Raw genomic sequence first — 21785 nt, 5'->3', positions numbered from 1 at the left:
TCTAGACAGGTCATCAACATCAACGCACAGGTTTGGAGGTAGTTTTAAACGTGGAATCATAATGGCTCATAAGAACATGAAGTGTACAAATAACTGTCCAGTTCTATTCCTCCCATAGTGTAATTATAGTGGACATTTTTGTTACCTGCATGTATTACCTTGCACTCGTCCACATTGAATTTCATCTGCCAGGTGTCAGCACACAACTGAATATTATCTAAGTCCCTTTGAATAGCCTGTGCTGCTGAGATTGTATCTGCCAAGCCACCTATTTTAGTATCATCTGCAAATTTGACAAGTTTGCTAACTATCCCTAAGTCCAGATCATTAATATAGATTAGAAAAAGCAAAGGCCCTAGTACTGATCCCTGTGGAACTCCACTAACAACCTCACTCCAGTTAGAAGTGATTCCTCTAATCGACAAGCTCCGTTTCCTATACATCAACCAGTTCATAATCCATCTACTTACATTACCCTGAATGCCTACAGCTTCCAATTTGAGGATCAGTCTTTGGTGTGGAACCTTATGAAAAGCTTTCTGAAAATCTAAGTGTATCACATCATATGCTTTCACGTGATCTACAGCTACAGTTGCATGTTCAAAAAATTTGAATAAAGTGACGGGACACACACACACAGAACCGAGCTTTAAATCTCTCCTTTCAATCGGCCGCAGATGTCCAAGGAAACGCAGATGAAAGAGGCTCCTCATCTCAGAGACGGCGCCAGCCTCCGCTGAGCTCCTCCGGATTCCTCCGAGAGTTACCAGGCGTGTGTTTTGTCTTATTCTTTCCTCATTTAAGGAGAAAACAGAAGCTGCTTTAGAACTTGGCTGCCAACACGCCCCCCCAGCCGTGCAGCTCACAGTCTGCTGACAGAGACCGAGTGAGTTAATTTAAACTGCATTCATCTCCCGCAGAAGCCGCGCTGTTGGTTTATTATTAGTTTTTTCCTTTTCCTCCATTTCTTTATCTGGAATTGGAATCTTTGTTTTCTTTTATACTCAATGTGGGATTGGGCAGCGATGATGCAACCGAGCTGACCAATACCACCGGCCCCCAAGCTCCTGCAGCCGCGCCATCGTCCTCCACCTGTCCTGCAAGTCCTGCGTGCAAACAACAGAGCTAGAGAACTGCTGGGAAGACTGAAGGGGTAGGAGACATGGCAGTGTGGGTATCTTTTCTTGTGAGCTCTGTGTGGAAGTGGTGGCATTCTCAGGGGCTGGAAACAACAAATCATTTTCACAGTGTCACCCGCTAAGCAACTGAGGTGTTTGCCGCACAGTTTTGTGATTTCCCTGACCCCTAACAGTCTCCACACACCCCAGACTGAGAACACTGGCTCTGGATATCGGCACCTCGATTCACATCACTTGAGACGCGCTTGCAGTCGGACCAGAGGCGGCACCGCAGCGTTGCACGGCCATGGGAAAAGTAGCGTCTCCTGTCGAGCCACAGACAATCTTCCTGCAGTTTTATTGGCAGCTTTAATGGTGAGATATTGCACCCGGGGCTGCAGAGATCACATGCCACAGCAATCTGTCCAGCTCGGTACTGCAGAAGCAGAGATGCCTCTGGTGCGAATGTTAACGAAGACATAAACAAAAGCAGCAATTAGTTCCGCATTTGAAAGCCACCGTTAGCGTAGCCGTCAGTGAACGGTTTTCACCACCGCTGCGCTACTGCCGAGTTAGGCGTAGGAGATGCGGAGGATGAAACGGGCAGCAGACAGGACAGGGAGGAGGACAGAAGGAAGGATGGGGAGCTGGTGTTTAGGGAGGTATGGTGCACGGTCTGCAGATATTCAACTTCCAAAGCACCTGGGAGGGAGAGGATTTGCTAACGGGCGGATCAGAAGCCCAGAACTCAGTGGCAAGAAGGACACATCCTCCATTAGAACTCAAACTCTGTGATCAGCAACTTGAGGTTCAGTCCGGTCTGGGGCCAGGTCTGGTACTGGGATGAAGTGCAGTTGGACCTCTTCTCTCCTTTGACAAGCCTCGGTGCCCAAAAACCAACACCGCATCACAGTGGGCGTCGAGCAGGGTCTCTGTGAACTGATCCCGAATACTGTATGACCCAGGGATCTTACTGGCTTCTCCCTGACCATGGAGCCCGGCACAGTCCTCCTCTCACCGCCGCCTCCGTTAGCTGCCGAGTGGAGCAAAATGACAGTGGAAAGGCTTGTTTGTGGAATAATCAGCAGAGCCCAGCAGCACTGCGCTTCACAATTAATTGAATAAAACACACAGCATTATGGTCAACTGGTTTTAACAGCCAGCCCCTGAGAGCGGACTTAACTGGCTGCGGCGCCAGAGCCTGAAGGGAGATGCCCAGCGCTCCCTGCTGAGGAGAGAAGTGAGGGACGCAGGCAGAGAAAGAGGACGTATCAAAGCTTTTCGATCCTTTTGTTCATTTAAATCAACGAGCTTCTCTACTGCTCTGAGCTTCTTATGCCTTATTAGGAAAAACGGCCAACAGCAGGAGGAGAAGAAAGAAACTGACCCGGCTCTGAGGAAACGTGTCTGAATCCAACAGCACAGTATCCGACCCGTCCCACGACCCGACCGACGGACTGCAGCGGCAGTCCTCCTGCTCCTCGAGCCACACTGACCAGCTGACCGATCCTGCCCTGCTGAGACGAGCGTCCGAAGACGTTTAAAAGCACGTGGACACACGGGCCCAACGCGGCAGTGCCCTCTGATTTCAGAAGCCATCCGTCTCCTGGACTTGTTTAAATGCCCGGCCACGGAGCGAGAGAAGCCCTGAGTCGGCAACATCACATCCGTCAGAAGACAGATTGGCTCTTTCACGCAGATGTGTGTGTGTGTGTGTGTGATCGGTCGGGAGATGAGTGTCAGGGCTAACTGTCTGCGATGATTAAGCGGCCACAGGGGACTCCACTGACCCAGTCAGAGCAATGGCACACGTGGCAGACGTGACCCGGCTCCGAAAGACAGCTCGACAACTGCAAACCCCCCGCCCAGCCTCCTGATCCTTCCTTTACACTGCCAAAAGAAAATAAGTCAATAAATAAGAGTGGCAGCAGCAGCGCAACCCATCCCCCAAGTCAAAAAAAAAAAAACGAGGAACCAGACCTCACTGCCACAGAACGCCAATGTCTCCGACTCCAACATCATGGCAAAAGCCGATTTTCTCGCCAACACATTCTGGTTCAAATGAAGACGAACCACTCCAAACAGGGAAGCAAACTGTGGAAGCGACACACTGAAGGGGAGAAGAGCTGCCGGCCTCACTGCCTCCCTGCCCAGCCTCGCTGAGCTCTATGAACTACTTCCACCAGCGCACCACACTGCAGTACTCAGTCTCTTAGGGAGTTGTTTCTGGTTACACAAAGCTCCTGGTTACAGGAAAGGCCACAAACCACAGCATGGAAAATACTCTGAGATTACGGACTGCACGGGGTGGCAGGAGGACGACACAAACGAGCCAAAGTCCACTTTCAAACACATCCAAGCTCTTTAAACTCTCCTTGTGTGAAACAAAGCGAACCTCAACCCGGGAACCAAATTAATTTGTTTGCCAGTGAGGCGCGATTCGAATCATTTGCGAGTGAAAGCGCCCCAAGTGGGTCAAGGAGAGCATCCGCAGGGTTTCATAAATAACGGCAGGGGATATTTCAGTCAGCCCTCGCATCTCTCATTAAAGGACGTCTGAGGCAGTACAGGCGGCCGCTGAGGGCAGGATTGTGCCACACATAGGCGTCGGAGTGCAGTGGGGGGGGGGGGGGTTGTTGGCTGTGGCTCATTATAAGTTTGTTTCCCCATTAAGCAGAGGGCTGGTGCCACTGAGAGCCGATGACCAGCATTGAAAGAGTTAATAAAATATGAACTCTAATCACACTCTTGAACGGCCCATTATTCCTGCCTCAGGCGAGCAGTAGATGCAGGTGCACTCAGGCCGACCAGGGGGTCAGGGGATCTACAAATTACAATTACAAATAATTGCTTTTTTCTATTATTCATCATTTTCAGGGTGATGTGAAGAGAGGCATTGGGGGGGCTGCAGTCACCATGCGTGCTTTACAGAACCCCCCGACCCGATGATGATGATGATGATGACTACTCTTGATATTTAACAGTAATTATAAATAACCATAACATAATAAAAACGGTGCAATCAGTATTCTGGGACCTCGGCCACTCACCCGAGCGCCAAACCGCTAATGGGAGAAAACAGCCTCTCGAGGCGTGAGGAATTGTGGGTAACTCCTCCAGTGGTGCGCTTCACAGACGGACGAGCACTGCACCGTACACCTTGTTAATTTCGAGTACAAAGCTGACGAGTCTCACGTGTCGGTCTGTTCATACAAAGGAGGCGCAGACACGCCGAGACGAGAGTGACCGGCTCCGGCTCCACACAGCTAAAGGATCACCTTTGTCATGAGAATAAGTAAATACATAAATAATTAACCAGTCATCGTGAATAATAATCTCCTGTATTTATACATGTAAATGTTTAATTATATGGACAATTAAGCTTTAATACCCAGTACACACTCGGCGATTTGGCAGCCTGTTTAAGCAGCCATGACGAATGGGTCAGATGAGCTCCTTCCAACAGTTCAGCCTCCCTCCTCTCGGCGGCACCAGACGGTCGCTTACTGGGCCGACTCTCCAGAAGAAAGAGAGGAGGAGGACTGGAGACCGTGGCTGGGGACGGGAAGAGTGGCAGAGAAACGGCTTTTCATCATCTCTGCTGGAGATGCGGAGCACTGAGCTCTGAGACATCGGTTTGAATCTTAACTCACATGTATTGAGTTATGGGTTGTGTGGTGTGACAGCAGGGTTTACGTTACGTGGCAAATGCCAGCTTTTCGCCGGTATCACGTGTAGTTGTCCGGCAGATGAAAATATCAACGGCCAAAATGTCCGGTGGGAAATATGCCAAATAAACAAATAAATAAATAGATTGACAGCATATTAAAGAGCCTAATATTGTGTGACCTATAAGATGTGTTGCCTGCGCTCGCTGTCTCAGTAAGACATTACGGAGTGTTTGGTCATGCGACTAAGCGTCTCGACAGCATACGACTGCGAAGTGTGATTTTTTTTCATAAATCGCACCGATTTTACTTTCGGGCTACATTGGGCCTGCTGTGTGATTAATTGTAGCCTAGATAATTGAAAATAGTCATGTTTTCCACAGAACCTCAGCAAAATGCTGAAAGAGCAATCAAGCGACTTCTATTCAATTAAGTCGCGCCGCAAATAAACAGGAATTTGACAAACGCGGAATTCGGAGCGACCAGTCTATTACTTTATTTTTAAGACAATTATTTTCAAGTTATTAAGTTTGTCGTGCTTGGAATGCAGAGACGTACATTTAATGTAGGCTAATGTCTTTATTTAATTAACAATAGAAAGGCTATTTGTTTTACTTCATTGTTGTAGCCTATATGCTCAGTTCGCAAAGTCTGTGAAGAGTTCATTCTGCTGACTACTTTAAATAAAATACATTTGTTGGATCATGGCATTTGTGTTTTATTGCCATTTAACTGTAGGCTATTATATGGCTATTTAAAACATACGTCCAGTAGTTGTTCTATGACCGGAATTCTGGAATATTAAAGGCCATACTGGCCGTCAAAAAAGTCTAGTGTAAACTCTGCTGACAGACAAACAGACACACAGACAGACACGCCATATATTATTTCACAACGTTCAAAACTGGGACTGGGAACCGGACCGGCAGAATTACCTGGAGTGACGGCAAGGTGAAAGTAGTGGAGCTTGTTGACGTCAGGGAAGTTCACCTTGCAGGTACCTGGAGCAGGAAGAGAGGACAGGCGGTGTCAGGAAACAGCCACCTCCAATTCACGCCTGGACACAGACACAGCCGCCTCCAATTCACACCCCCCGAGCCCATGCCAGCTGTATCAGTGCAGTTTCAGAGCCTGGCACACACACAGCCCTGTGAAGGAGCCCTGGCTCTGTGTCTTCCTGGCTCAGGCAGAGCTGGCAGCCACACAGGCCCGGCATCTTTTCACACCGCCTTCACAAAGGGGCTGTGACAAACGAGAGAATAATGAATGTCCGAGGCGGTGAGACGAGCTGTAGGGGGGAAGCAAATGTTCTCACTTCCAAAGGACGTCCACAGGGTCAAAAGAGGGAAAAGGAAAAAGGTCTGAGATGCATTTCTTTTAAAATCTGGTTCAAAGAGACCAGGGAGTGAGGGACATGGGGGCCCCGGCACAGATTTACATTATTTCATGAATTAATGTATACACCCATCAGCCATAACATTATGAGCACTGACAGGTGAAGTGAATAACACTGATAATCTCGTTATCATGGCACCTGTCAGTGGGTGGGATATATTAGGCAGCAAGTGAACATTTTGTCCTCAAAGTTGATGTGTTAGAAGCAGGAAAAATGGGCAGCGTAAGGATCTGAGCGACTTTGACAAGGGCCAAATTGTGATGGCTAGACGACTGGGTCAGAACATCTCCAAAACTGCAGCTCTTTTGGGGTGTTCCCGGTCTGCAGTGGTCAGTACCTATCAAAAGTGGTCCATGGAAGGAAAAGCGGTGAACCGGCGACAGTCATGGGCGGCCAAGGCTCATCGATGCACGTGGGGAGCGAAGGCTGGCCCGTGTGGTCCGATCCAACAGACGAGCTACTGTAGCTCAAATTGCTGAAAAAGTGAATGCTGGTTCTGATAGAAAGGTGTCAGAACACACAGAGCATCGCAGCTTGTTGCGTATGGGTCTGCGTAGCCGCAGACCAGTCAGGGTGCCCATGCTGACCCCTGTCCACTGCCGAAAGTGCCTACAATGGGCACGTGAGCATCAGAACTGGACCACGGAGCAATGGAAGAAGGTGGCCTGGTCTGATGAATCACGAGTTCAAGGTGTTGACTTGGCCTCCAAATTCCCCAGATCTCAGTCCAATCGAGCATCTGTGGGATGTGCTGGACAAACAAGTCCGATCCATGGAGGCCCCACCTCGCAACTTACAGGACTTAAAGGATCTGCTGCTAACGTCTTGGTGCCAGATACCACAGCACACCTTCAGAGGTCTAGTGGAGTCCATGCTTCGACGGGTCAGGGCTGTTTTGGCAGCAAAAGGGGGACCTACACAATATTAGGCAGGTGGTCATAATGTTATGGCTGATCGGTGTATATTTAAGTTGGTAAAATTCCCAGATTGCAAGAGAATTCGCATCATTATTAACATGGCAATTCCCTCAGTGTTAGAACAGGGCGGGAGGAACGAAGCAGCTCACGGAAAACCGTGCTGAACCGACAACCACCAAGAAGAGAGAAGAAAGAGAAATGAGAAGAGAAGCAGGAAGAGAAAAGAGAAGAGGAGAGGGGAGAGAAAAGAGGGAAGAGAAGAGAAAAGGGAAGAAAAAGGAAGAAGAGAAAATAGGAGGAAGAAGCGAAAATAGGAGGGAAGAAGAGAAGAGGAGAGGGAAGAGAAGAAGAGGGAGAGAAAAAAGTGAGAGGAGAGAGAGAGTGAGAGAGAGATGTCATTGAACTCTGCAGCTCTAGGTGTCAAAACCTCAGATAAACAAGAAGCTGTCGCTTTAATCAAGCTGTCTTATCAGGCTGTAAGACAGACTCCGATCACAGGCTCGCCCCCGTGTCCTCAGGGCTGGAGAGTGTCTGGCTGAGGACGTCTCCACCTAGTGCCGAAACCGCTGCACTGCACCCAGACCGGTCAGGAAATCACTCTGTCCTCAGCCCGTAACACTGAGCCTCCGGCCCCACAGCAGGGACACAAGCCTGACCTGAGCAGTAGAAGCAGACAGAGCTCTTTCTATCCTGCACGCTTAATACACTGTATTCCCTCTGACAACCAATAATACGAGTCATTTTAATCCCTGGAAGACAGCATATTATCATGCTTCTTGCGTTACTAATACTTGTATTATTGATTGATTCCCGCCTTGCTCCCTTTCCTGTAGCCCTTGACTGTGACCCTACATCTTGACTGCACTTAGCTTTACTTTCCAGGATGTAGGACCTCACTTACTGTACTTACCTGTGTAAATTGGAAGTTGTAAAATGTATAATATTTTGAATTGCTTTGTATAATATAAATCTGAATTTGTAATGTTGATGCCTTGTACTGAACTGTATTCTTGCACTTTGTATTGCACTTATGTTGGAAGTCACCCTGGATAAGGGCATCTGCCAAGAAAAAAATAATAATAATAAAAAATAAATAATAATTATTATTATTATTATAATAACCAGTAATTGTGACCAGTGACTACAGACACACACACATACACAGACACACGCAATTGTAATTGTTCTACTTACTAGGAAGATTGGCTTCAAGCTCAGCAACTTCTGCAAAAGAGAGAAACAAGAAGAACGAGACGTTATTGGAGCAGCTGAATGTAAATAAACCAGAGGAAATATCAGTTCTCACTTCCAGAGCAACATCCTACACTTTCGGATAAGGAGGGTATTCATCAGAGCCGTACGGATCGGCCCTGTTGTGTTCTTGAGTCTGTCGCAGAGGAAGAACTAAAACAATTTCAATGAGGTGAATTATTCTGGTGTCGCACCGAAAGCAAGCCTTCACCACTTCCTGTAGCACAGCCACAAAAACAAACACAGACTCGTGCCGCGTTCAGAGCGCTGAGGCCGCAGCGTGCCGTGTTTGTACGGTGGCTCCATGTTGACTGGGAGCTGCTAGGCTGCGGGGGAGGATGATTAAAACACTGCTGTGACTGGGAAGAGGCTGCGAGTCGCTCACACTCGGAAGACTCAAGAGCCTCGCTCTCCTCGCAGCTCAGAGGTGTCACAGGCAGCACTTTGACAGACTGTGTCTTCATACACAAAGACGGGCACAGAGAATGAACAGGCTCTTCTTGTGTACAGAGCTGTGTGGTTTTTCTCCAGGCCTGCCCGAGCTGTCAGGAAGCTCAGAAACACAGCTGGTGTTTGGGCACTGGCACAGCACGGCACCATGGCCCGGTGGTCCGGCGCAGGGTTCGGAACCACCGAGAGCAGGGCTCTGCAGCAGCGCCCGCGCTGAATCAGACTGTCCTGCCACAGTGCGCATTATCATGTTTATAATGTTTAGGTTTCCGTTTTCACAATTCTACCAGCTGGCAGGCCGGGGTCTTCAGAGTTACCAGGTATCAGTGCACCCCCCCGCAGGCAGACATGTTGGGCATGCGTTAGAAGAGACCAACTAAACAGAGCCACCCCCCCACTCCCCAAGACCACATTAATTAATAACCGTAACAAAGCAACAGAGAAAGAAACAGGGACACCAGGCGACACACTGGCAGGACCAGCAGACAGACCGGTTTAGAAGAAGGTTATGAAACTGCGCCACTAGTGCCTGGACCAGACGACAGCACCCAGAAAGAGGTGCGCCCGGTACCTGCGCCCTCCAGCCAGGCCCCCCGAGCGCACAGTGGGACTGACAGACAGCAGCACAGGCCGCCGGGGATTATGGGAGAGTTGTCTGGTGTGACCCTCTGCCTCTTTCCTTCTCTCTCTCCCTCCCTGCCTTCCTCTTTCCATGTCTCCCTCTCACCCCTTCACTGCACGAACGCCTTGCAATTGGTCAGGCCATTAGACACCGCTGCAATTCCTTCAGCCGGACCTCTCTGACCATGACTCTGGGTGCTGGGGTGGCCCAGTAGAGATGGACAGATAGATAAAATTAAAACAGTCTAACGGGCGGTAGTGGAGGGGCTCAGCACGGCCTCAGAGAGACGGCAGAGTGGCAGTGAAAGGAGGACAATGCCGGCCTGTGACTTGGGGTTAATTCCTCCTCAGCAGTGATTATTTGTTATTAGTCACCTCTCATAGGGACCCCCCGCAGGGCCTCTCAAACCGCGGAAAGGAAGGGACCCTGCTGCTGTGTCCATCTTTATCAGATCCTCCTGCCATGTTTTCACATCTCAGTCCTTAATTAAAGTCTTTAGCGTTTCACATCATCAAATTAAAAATCTCTAGACAAATTCAGAGCTCAATTACCCAGAGCACGTGCGCTGACAGCTGTCAGGGGGGTGTCCCAGAGGTGAGCCACCGATCGTCCCGCCTCTGTGTGGCTAATCAAAAATAAACGCTTTAAAAATGCATTTCATGAGCAGTTAGACACGATTCAGTCCTCAAAGCGGCAGGCAGTGCCGACGCCCCAGAAACTTGGGGAGATGATTTCACTCGACTGCTTTGAATCTAAAAATAACAGCCAACGGTAAGCAGGTTACTAAGAATAGACTTTTATATAAGTGCCAAGTATTTACAGACACGTTAGGTAAGCCGTGATCGAGCTGCTGACGCCGCGCGGAGATCAGACCTCGGCCGGTGCTCAGACAAGCAGCGTGACGCCCGATTTCACCGAACTGTTCACTGTGATCTCTCGGGTCACACTCTCCTGACCTTTATCAATCCTGTTACCCTGACTGAGCTGAGGGCGGAGGAGAGGAGCTCCGCCCTAGTGTCCTACCCTGCCCTGCACCACACAGTTCATCCCGTGGAGAGAGCGACTTCGGCGACGACAGCATACCTTTGATCAGAAGCCGGTCGCGGATGGACACGCGGTGGGCCGAGTCAGAGGAGCCGCTGGAGCTGCGGCCGGCCTTCATCCCCTCGTCACGCTTCAGCTTCCCTGCCAACGTCAGCATGCCTGCACTGCTCTCGAACCTGCAACACAGCGGCACACTGTCACTGAGCGCCGCCCAGCCAACACACTCACAGACGAGCAACACCACCACGGACAGCCAACTCACAAACAGACAACCAGCACATCAGTTCAGCACAACCAACACAGCCATTCACAGCGACACAAAGCCAACACTAGGGCTGACCCAAAGGGTCAGTTTTTATTTTCAAAGGTTTGAAGCTTTTTTGGTGGTAATTTACATAATTTATCAATGACGACACATTTGCTACCAGTGTATAGATCTGAATGGCAATCCTACTTTTTTGTTTTTACAGGTAACCCACATAAACAAGATAAAACATCCCGAACAGTAATCATGTTTTTATTTATTTTCACAAGCACACGGTTAATGTACATTACTTGCAAGACACATGTTTACCTTCCCGTTAAAGCACTACTCATAATAAACTTTATGTGTGGTGACATATGTTAACTTTAATTTGTACTTTATTCAAAACAGAAAGTGTCGGAAATTCCGGTTCGGTGAACACTTGATGAAAACCTATACCCCAGTGTTCAAGAACACAACTATACTGAGATTAGTAAATAATAAAGACACTGCAACCTTAACATCTGGGTTAACTATAATAAAAAGACTCCCTTCAACAGTTCAGAGTTTGTGTCAACATTATATATTGTTCGGTATATTATTAATAATAAAAAATATAATAATGGGTTGATTAACCACAAACTTGCAGAATTAGTATGCTGTACTAAACACAGCATCTCCAGTTAGTACGCTGCTTTCAATTCTATGCAATTGACCAACAAGCTGAATACGTAATGCATAATAACTTGCACTTGCGTTGCTAAATAATCCCGGAGATTGCTTGTTCCTCCATGATATATCAATTATCAGTTGCACAGTTTATATTAAACTTTTTGGGGGTATTCTGTGCATTTAGCAAAACATTATTTTTTTTGTTTTTGTTTTATGTTTCCATTACATTGCACAACATTTTGCTGTAAAGATGGAGGATAAAGAAACAATAACACAGAATAATGCAGAGTGACCACAGGCATGCTGGCAAATGGGGGATAGTGCTCTAGCTTTCAGAAAAAGAAGAAAAAAATAATTATCAGTGTAATCGTATAGTTTTAAAACACATTGTTTAAATGTAATCTGGTCCAATGTCTGCTGAACAACACTGGAAATTGAGGGGCTTTCTATGATGGTTTTGAAGTTAGTTATTTCCATCAACATTTATTTAAGTAATGGGCAGAATACAAATCTAATGTTTTAATTTAGATAGGTTATGTGAGGCATCTACCATGCGGTTTAGTAGTGTAACTCTCATGGGGGTTTCCAAGGAGGAGACCCAATACATCATTGCGGGTGCAACAACAAATCGTTCGGAGACCGAACGAACCTTCGAAGACAGCCCTAACCAACACAGCCATTCACAGTGACACACAGCCAACACAAAGCCAACACACAGCCTTCACAGTGACACACAGCCAAGACACAGCCATTCACAGTGACACACAGCCAACACAGCCATTCACAGTGACACACAGCCATTCACAGCGACACAGCAAACACAAAGCCAACACAGCCATTCACAGTGACACACATCTGTCATTTTAAACAGATCTGCACACAGAGAGGTGAAGTTAAATGCAAAGCTGTTCTACCTCTGCGGTGCAGCCAGCGAGAGATCCTGAACCCTGATATGGATCATACCTCCATGAAAGTGAAAGAGGAGTTTGAATTCTAGCATTGGGCCTTACCGCCCCCCCCTCAACCACAGACAACCCACGCAAACCCCACTGCCCAGGAAGGCTACACAGCATGGAAGAGGACACAGGCGTCAGGGAGGGCAGTGATCACAAAAGGCCGGTAATCTGCAGTGACAGGACACCCTCTCAAAAGGAAACACGCAACAAAACACGGCCTCCCCACGACCCCAGCGCAGAGCAAGCGCCTGCTGGCAACGCACACTGGAACGCAGGACAATACCCAACATTGCGACTGGCCTCCCTTCGCTCCCAATTTTTTTTTCCTCTGTTGACCTTAAATGAAAATTCAACCCTTGGGTTCAGCCACGGGAAAACAAACTATTACCAAGAAAGAAGAAATTCGTTTCTTTTTCATCTCCTTTCAGTCTGAGTCCAGGTCACCGCAGAGGTAATAATTCCCCAGACAGTGCCACGTCTCTCAGCATCTCTCACAACGCCACCCAATGCAGGGCCACAACAACATCTAAAAAAACCTGACCCCCACATCCTTATTGTCCCTTTCAATTAGTGTCAAGAAGTCAAGAAACCGTTTTCTCTCTCTTCTCCAGTAATTGAGGCTGCAGGATAGAGTGACAGAAATCCCACAGACATCTCACCCCCGTCCTTCCATACTCGCTGAAGCCACAGTAATTATTTAATTGAAGGAGGTGGTGGGGGGGAACCAGAGATCAGCCACTTAACTCAAATGCTCACATAACCGCTCACCTTAGCAGGGAGATTCCACAAAAAAAGGTGGACCAGCACATGAAAGCTACTGAGGCCAGCTTGCTTTGGCCACTGGGTGATTTTGAATCACTATTAATTAAAACTAAAAGTTCTTGTGCATACCAACAAACGTAATGGTCTTATTTTGTGATATTTGGAGTGTTGTTATTCTGAAGACAAGCTGTGACCTTTGGCTGACATTGACGCAGGGCTGTGCAGTGAAGATAAGAAAGCAGTTGTTTTTCTAATGTTTCTTCAAAGCTGTTAATTTGTGTTTGTAAAGTATGAGAAGCCGAATGTGGCCGACTTTCAAATGCAGACTCTCCGACTGCGCCGTACGACACTGGCTGTCTTTTCCGATTAGCCACAGCATTTACATATGAAAGGAGTTGAGATTTTAAATCCATTGTATTCGTCTCTGGGACTGTAGCGGGAACGCACTTTGTTTGTTACTTTATTATTGAAATCTGGGATGAGAGAGTTGTGCGCTTTGACGGTGCGTATGAAAACTCAATCCCTCGTCTTCACTTTAATTAACCAGACTATCAATGCCTCCCACTCAAATCCAGGGTAGTGTTGGGGTTCGACAACCATCACAATGAAGGTGATGCTGCTTTGATTGTGTTGGTAAGCACCTGTCTGTCCATTATACTCTTCTTGAAGGGGATAAGGACACCTCTTAAGAGATAATCTGAGAACCTTGTGTGTGCTTGTGTGTAGAGACACAAGAGGAACCCAGCAGAGATCTATGAAGAACCACTGTACTGTGTATATCTTCTACAGGAGAGTTTAGAGGGATGCTGTTGTGATCTGTTTGTTAAAATGTCAGAAAAGCCCCTCTGGTTGTCTCTCTCTGGTACAAACAGAACTGCCCAAGAGCATTCACAACTGTTATTTGCTTGTCTATAGGAACTGGTGATTAAATCAGGTTGTCAGAAGGAGCACTCCTGACCCACAATGCACCCAGCAGAGGCCGGCGCCAGAAGAAAGACACAAGACAACAAGAGAGGAGGCTGTCACCGGCTCGGGGCGCTGCTCACCCTAGTGATGGACTTCGGATATTAAAGTATGAACTGCTTTCACTGCGTCAATAACGGGGACACAAATCTCAGACCAGCAGCAGCAACACGATCCCTTACATAAGGGTCACAGATATTTAACAGGCCTGACAAAACAAATATGACCCCGATGCACCAGGTCTCTGTATGTGACATTCATGACACACTGGGGGTCAAGGTTTTATTTTTATTTGGACTACTAATTTATTCTCGTGAAGCCCTCCACTGTCTCATTGAGCCCTGCTAATTGAGCACTGCGGTCAGAGAGCAGGCGGCGGTCGAACTCGCAACCAGATCGAATAACCGGCGAGAGAGCAGCCATAGCAGGAAACTCCAGACAGCACGAAATCACACCCTCCTAATAACAGCGCATCCTGCACCGAGGGACAGAGCGGCAGAGAGGGATCAATGACTCCTGGCCAGGGAGTTCCCCTGCAGAGAGGCCAAGCCGCCCGAGCCGATCGATCCGTAGTTCTCCAGAAAATCACTCGTGGTTCACCTGGTTAACCCCTCCAAAGCAGAAGCAGGAGCCTTCAGCAGTCGCCCCCAGGCTGATGCCCTGCTCTGGCAAAGCTGCCCGAGGCAGGCCCCGGCCCCCGTCATGTCTGTTGTTTCTACCCTACTGTCCAGGGTGTGCCGAGACAGAGATACTGGGGCAGGGCTTTGCCACACAGCATCCTTATGGTGCAATAGGCAATGGGTGCCAGACTCCAAGGGACACAAATTGAGCTCCATTAGTCTTCAAAATCATGAAAGGCAATGACCACATCAAACCAGAGGAACTTTTCCAGATCAGCAGGGACACACACACCCGGGGACACAAATGGAAATTGGGCTTCAAGGCATTCAAGACAGAAAACAGGAGACACTTCTTCACACAGAGAGGCGTCACAATCTGAACAAACTCCCAGCGATGTGGCTGAAGAGACAATTTGGGAACATTCAAAAACAGACTGGATAGGATCCTTAGATCACTTATTATTAATGGACACCAAACGAGCACGATGGGGCGAATGGGCTCCTCTCGATTGGACACTCATGTTCTTATAAACTATTGACTAGTTCTTTGTCATTAAAGGCTGGAACCGTGTTAATTCAATAATTGCAAGACTCGTTATTCACCAATACTGAAACTCATTCTGGAGTACCTCTGGCCTCACATGCCCTGGGGAGTTACTGTGCCCCCTTCACACCGCACCCATGAAGGGCAGCCCCTTTCAAACTCCCAAGTCCATTTTATTTTACAACCAAACACTCTAATGTTGTATTTTTAAACGAGTCCAACACCACCAATAAGAGCTCAGAGCTCCTTGCATCAAACCACTTCTGTATTTTGTGCCAGTGAGGGAAAAGGCTCTGGTGCAATGGTCATACAGTTCCCCCTCACTTCCTGCCTGTGACCTTTCAGACGTCCTCTCACAAAGTGTCTGCCTGTCTCTGTGTTGCAGTAGTTAGTGAGAGTGGCTAAACACACGCACCAGACAGGGCACTGCTGTCAACTGGGATCAGAGCAAAAACGGCCGAGAGTGGCAATGAGGAGAAAACCAGAATAAATAATCCGGCCCATTCCTCCTCTGCCCTGGATGAACTCTGGAGATTCAACTAAAAATAAGCAAAGTGTAAAATAAGATTCTGAAACTAAAGAGGAGGAGGAAGAGGAGTCTTCTTCTAACACGAGGGGGGTTCAGGACACAGCGCTTGCTCTGTATTCGGCAGCGCAGCACAGCGCATGTCTCACTGCTAGTGCTCCGAGCTGCTGACCGGTATCAAATGTCACTGCGATGCTGAAATGCCTGAGCTGTGGCATTCTCCCGTGCCCCCCATCCCCCCGCAGCTGTCCTGGGAACCCTAGCCAGGCCCCCCGCAGCCGCCCTCATCTTCACTTTCATTAGCCAGACTAACAGTGCCTCCCACTCGCCCCCAGGGTCGAGTCAGGGTTAGACAACCATGAAAGTGGACAGCGATGTTGCTTTGATGTTTTGTACACCTGTCCGTCTCACTGCAGTCTCCCTGAAGGGGCTCACACTCCTCTTAGGAGATCACCTGAGAAACGTTGGGGAAAGGGAGGGAGTGTGTGAGTGTGAGAGAGGGAGAGAATGAGTGTGTGAGTGTTTGTGTGTGTGAGAGAGAGAGAGAGAGAGAGTATGTCAGTAAGTGTGTGTGTGTGTGTGTGTGAGAGAGACCTGGCAGTGAAGGCACTCAAAGACAAACCAAGAAGAGCTTTGTACGCCATCAGAAGAAGATTCTATAACATTAATATTCCAGTCAAAATCTGGCTCAAACTAACGGACAGTGTGATCCAGCCCATTGCGCTGTACGGTAGTGAAGTATGGGGTCCATTCAGTCAACAGGACTACACTAGGTGGGACAAACTTCCAATAGAGACCCTGCATGCTGAACTCTATAAAAACATACTGCAGGTGCACAGGAACACACCAAACCACGCATGCAGGGCAGAATTAGGCCGCTTCCCAACCATCATTAATAAAAAGAAAAGAGCACTGAAATTCTGGATGCACCTGAAGAAAAGTGAGTCAGACTCACTCCAGTACAAGGCCCTCCAAACCCAAGAGCTCAGCCCTGAAAAGAGTCCCCTGAGTCAGCTGGCCCTGAAGCTCACAGCACTGACCCCCGCTAATACTGCGAACAGAGACCAGCTTCAGGTCAGCACTGCTTACCTGCCCGCAATTAGAGTCAACCAAATCATAAAGATAACCAAAACCTCCTATCTGGAACATTGGAACAATGAAACCAAATCCCAAAGTAAACTGGATTGCTATCGGGCCCTAAACAGAGAGTCCACCCTGGCAGAGTATCTCTTCACTGTCAGAGATACGAAGCAGAGACGCATCCTGACCAAGTACAGGCTCAGTGACCACAGCCTGGCCAGAGAGACGGGCCGACACAGGCAGAGCTGGCTGCCCAGAGAGGAGCGGCGCTGTGGTCACTGCGAGACAGGAGAGGTCGAGACAGAGATGCACTTCCTCCTGCACTGCAATAAATACAAAGAAATGAGAGACACATTCTGCTGCAAAATCACTCTCTCTCCCACATTTCCAAAACAAGACAGCTACAGATGCTGGCCGTGCTCCTGGGAGAGGGACACACAGCCCCACTAGCTGCCCAATATGTAGCGGCCTGTCACAGCCTGAGAGACACGGGGTGAACACTCAGCACAGGGGAACTGCAGGGAAGAGATGGGTCTATATACTACAGTAAATATCATTACAGAAATGTATTATTTTATTAATATTATTGTTTAGTATTCTTTTGTCTATTATTGCAGTATTATTATTACTACTATTTATTGTCATTATTACTGTTATTTGTATTACTGTTAGTATTACCATCATCATCATTATTATTGTTAAACATCATGATCATCACCATCTCTCCCTGTATGACAGATGTTTGAATTAGTCGGTACGTCCCCATTTCCCCACTGTGTTAAAATATTGTAGCTGCTTTGGCAATACTGTTATGTTAGTCATGCCAATAAAGCTCCTTTGAATTTGAATTTGAATTTGAGAGAGAGAAAGAGAGAGAGAGTGTATGAGTGTGTGTCAGTAAGTGCGTAAGTGTGTGTGTGTGTGTGTGTGTATGAGTGTGTAAGCAAGCGCATGCGTGTGTGTGTGTGTATGACTGTGTAAGCATGCGTGTGTGTATGAGTGTGTAAGCATGCATGTGTAAGCGTGTGTGTGTGTGTGTGTGTGTGTGTGTGTGTGTGTGTGAAGAGGCAAGAGGAATCCAGCACAGATCTGTGAAACCCCGCTGCACAGTAACACACCTGCATTGCAGCAGCACTGAAATGTATAGATTTAAACCAGTCTGAGGATCACAGCTAAGACACCAGGGGTACCTAAGAATAATAACAATAACAATACTAATATAATACAGGGTACTGTGTGGCAGCGACAGTATAACTGTGTAGGAGAGGATGACACATTATACAGATATGGACTAAAACAGACAATGAACCTGTCTGCTCTGCTTGAAAGCGACACTGGAGTGGGATCTGAAAAAACAGGCTTCCTCTCCCTGTAGAGCACCTCCCAGTGCAACCATCGCCACACGTCAGCCAGGGCTGGCAGGACACGGAGACCCTGCGTCTCCAGTGGACTCTGACCCGGGCAGCAGCACTGCAGGCACGGAGGCAGTACCATGGCATGACCCTGCCGGAGCAGCACAGACAACAGCCCCTGCGCACGACTGGCACTCAGTATACCCCCGTGCCCAGCTGTCCCGACACACGCAGTAAACACACCTCGACCGCAGGAGCCAACTGACAGCTACTGCCCAGCGCCCCGCAGATCACGGCCCGCAGCCCGGCGACGCGTCGCGCATTCCCCGACCCTTGTCGCCGCGCCCGCTCTCCTCACGCCCGTGTCGGCTGTGTCGTGCAATCAGCTCGGCTCGTCTGTGATATCGGACTCACCCGCTGTCTCTTGAGAAGCGCTCCGGGTTACACCATAATAAACCCGCTGGGAAACACGGAGCTGTGGGCCCAGGCCGCCGCAGGTCACGGTTTCGGTTCCGGACGTTTCCACCGCAGGTCAGGTCGCTGGAGCCCCGATGCAGCGGACTTTATCCGCGTTTCTCTCCACACGACGCCGCTGCTGCGGGCCCGGCCAGGAGCGGAAGTGCGCTGTGGTCCCGCTGATAAACGGTTCCGGTCGCGCTGAGAGCCGCGGACACGACGGTTCCGCTCGTCAGTTATAACGTTTGTATTATTATGAGTTCGTTAGTTACTTAGGCGGATAGCGCCTAGTAAGAAAGAGCATGAGACAGTGTCCGACCGAGAGGAGCCCATTCACTCCATCGTGCATGTTTGGCGTCCATTAATAACGAAGTGATCCAAGGATCCTATCCAGTATAGCACCTCATATCAAAGCACTGAACAACTCTCCTCCCCCCAACAAAAAATAATACATTAATATATTATATAATTGATTGTTACTGTTATTGTAATTGTTACTGTTTTTGTTTTGATATTGATATTGGTATCAATATCGATATTGATATTGATATTGATATTGTTATTGATATTGTTATTGTCATTGGCTCACCTTGACCTTGTACTGGATGAAGCAGTTATTGAAAAAGGATGGATGTATAAAACCAATACATACAAATAAAATTAGAGCTTGAGTTATTGTTGTTGTTGTTTTAAAGTAACCACAGGTCCAATCTTTTTTTATGTTACGGACAGGCAAGAGTGGATGACCCATGATGCCTCTCTTCACTCGTGACTGTCGTCAGTGTGGGTGATTCACACTCCCTAATGAGGGAAGTCTGCTGTGTGTGTTTAACTCAGTGAGGATGAGACCAGCAGGTTGAGGCCGTGTGAAACACAGCCGGGCCTCACAGGGCTGCTGCACAGCTCTGTCTGAGCACCACCGGGCCTCACACACCGAGGCCCGGCTCAGGGCAGCAGTGTTTACCCCCCAGGTGTGTCTGTCGGAGCGTGGGAGCTGCCTCCTCTCACTGCTGCCTGTCCACGTCTGCCCCTCCTTCTCACAGAGGAGAGTACGTGGTGGGCGGGATCCACAGCCGTGTCTATTTAGAGAAACACTCTTCAGACCCTGATCTCAACAGTGCTGATGAAGAGGATGATGCTGATCTGATCAAACGGACGTGGCTCGCCTCACACCGGCTCGGCGTTATCTGGCCTGTGCATTACTCAGCCTAGGCAAATTCGCAATATTACATTCCACAGAACACACTTTAATCAGCCGGGAACTCTGACCGCAATATTCACGGTATAATTAGGTTCCATATTAAAAACTATCTGCTTTCATGCCTCCGTGATACTCTAATCATAATTGGAAGAACTATCTTTTATACGAATTGTGATGTTTTTTTCCTTTTTTAATAATCTCATTGTTGTGAGGTCCTAATCACACAGCTCCCGCCGGATCTACAAGGGATTATTAGGATATAATTTGTCCCTGATACTAAAGCTCATTAGTGCGTTCCTTTCTTTCTTTTCCTACATGCTGGACTCAGTGTCTGCAGAATAATCGGATCCTTTCCTTTGTGTGTGTGTGTGTGTGTGTGAGAGAGAGAGAGAGAGAGAGAGAGACAGAGTGTGTTTGTGTGCTGTGTGAGAGTGAGTGAGTTTGTGTGTGTGTGTCTGTGTCTGTGTGTGTGTGTCTGTGTGTCTGTGTGTAATCTCTTGCTAATATTGAATAATGCAGATTCCAGGAGGTTAGCAGGAGTCTAACTAACCTTTTAATACAATTGCTTAAATCAGGAGGTTTTAAGAGATGATTAAAAAGTGATTAATAAAACAATAAAGCCTTGTAATTGTCCATTGCTTGAGACAGATGTCAGAAACACAACACAGGCCCAGATTTCAGATGCCAGTAGAAGCCACCACCACGTCCTGCTGCACACCTGCGACACAAACACACAAATCCCTTGGATAGATGCAGAAAGATTCAGGGGAGTGTTGGAGGAGGGTCTAAGTTTACAGCAGTTTTGGACACAATGTTGAGCCATTATCGTGCGTCAGTGTGACTGTGTCCGTGACGCCAGGCCATGTCACGACACAGATGTGTGTGTGCATCAGGTCACGCCCGGTAAGGCGGGGGCTCAGAGTGCTTGGCCCACTGTACTGAAAACAAGGGTAGAAAAGATCTGGCCAGTTCAATCTGGGCAGCGAAATAAAAACATATTAAAAGCCATATTTACATCTAAAACAAACAAAAAAACTCAGACCTTGTGAGAAACCAGAGTAAGGTTTGAAAACCTCCAAATATACAAATATACTGCAGTCTTGGGGAGTCAGGGGGGGAGACTGTAGCTTCCCGCAGGCGTTTCTCATTGCAACTCCTCCAAAACAAAATAAATGACCGTGCCCGCCTGGAAACAATACACGCTGAATTTCTTCCAGTGCGCCACACCGTTTAGCACAGGCATCATTATTATGAAGAAGCGGAGTTTATTTCTTCTGTTTGTTTTTATTTATATAAGATTAATGGTTCACGGTGGGCCAGTCCTCCGGCTGGTGTTTGTCTCCCATTCCCAGGAAACCATTTCTCTAACTCTACAGTTACTGGACTGCATGACATGTTGCCAGTTTCCTTGCAGACACGGTGTCTTCCTCCAGCTGGATGCTTTAACAACATAAGACAGTGTCCAATCGAGAGGAGCCCATTCACTCCATCGTGCTCGTTTGGTGTCCATTAATAACTAAGTGATCAAAGATCCTATCCAGTCTGTTTTTGAATGTTCCCAAATTGTCTCTTCAGCCACATCGCTGGGGAGTTTGTTCAGATTGTGACGCCTCTCTGTGTGAAGAAGTGTCTCCTGTTTTCTGTCTTGAATGCCTTGAAGCCCAATTTCCATTTGTGTCCCCGGGTGCGTGTGTCCCTGCTGATCTGGAAAAGCTCCTCTGGTTTGATGTGATTTGCAGAAGCTTCAGGTTCCCAGTACAGTACACCTCACCCCAGTAATACAACACACTTCACTGTCCTAACAGCCCAGTAGTCAGAAAACAGTTGACTATGTCTAACAGATAAATAGCGAGTCTGGTATTGCAAGAACAACATTGCAGTGGATGATCTAGAAGCTTCTCACCACCAGATATCTCCTGCCTGTTATGACAGCGCCCAGCCGG

The 21785-nt window shown here is 47.9% G+C and overlaps 1 protein-coding gene across 5 annotated transcripts in view; it reads right to left on the bottom strand.

Annotated features, from left to right (window-relative positions):
• Positions 1 to 18956, bottom strand: part of ube2f (ubiquitin-conjugating enzyme E2F (putative)) — a 39406-nt gene extending 20450 nt beyond the window's left edge. Inside the window, exons 1-4 of one of the 5 annotated variants that reach the window (XM_066687411.1) lie at positions 18600 to 18922; positions 10506 to 10642; positions 8294 to 8323; positions 5722 to 5787 (exon numbers count right to left, since the gene is read on the bottom strand). In XM_066687411.1, the coding sequence (XP_066543508.1) occupies positions 5722 to 5787; positions 8294 to 8323; positions 10506 to 10623 (214 nt within the window). In that variant the 5' untranslated portion in view covers positions 10624 to 10642; positions 18600 to 18922. Of the gene's footprint in view, positions 1 to 5721; positions 5788 to 8293; positions 8324 to 10505; positions 10643 to 18428; positions 18540 to 18599 lie in introns of those variants that run through there. The other 4 variants (XM_066687414.1, XM_066687412.1, XM_066687413.1 and 1 more) reach the window with 4 other exon arrangements.
• Positions 18957 to 21785: the final 2829 nt, after the last annotated feature.

Source organism: Amia ocellicauda, chromosome 16 (genome assembly GCF_036373705.1).
Source record: "Amia ocellicauda isolate fAmiCal2 chromosome 16, fAmiCal2.hap1, whole genome shotgun sequence".
Classification (NCBI taxonomy): Eukaryota; Metazoa; Chordata; class Actinopteri; order Amiiformes; family Amiidae; genus Amia; species Amia ocellicauda.
This window is presented reverse-complemented; position numbering and strand designations above follow the sequence as displayed.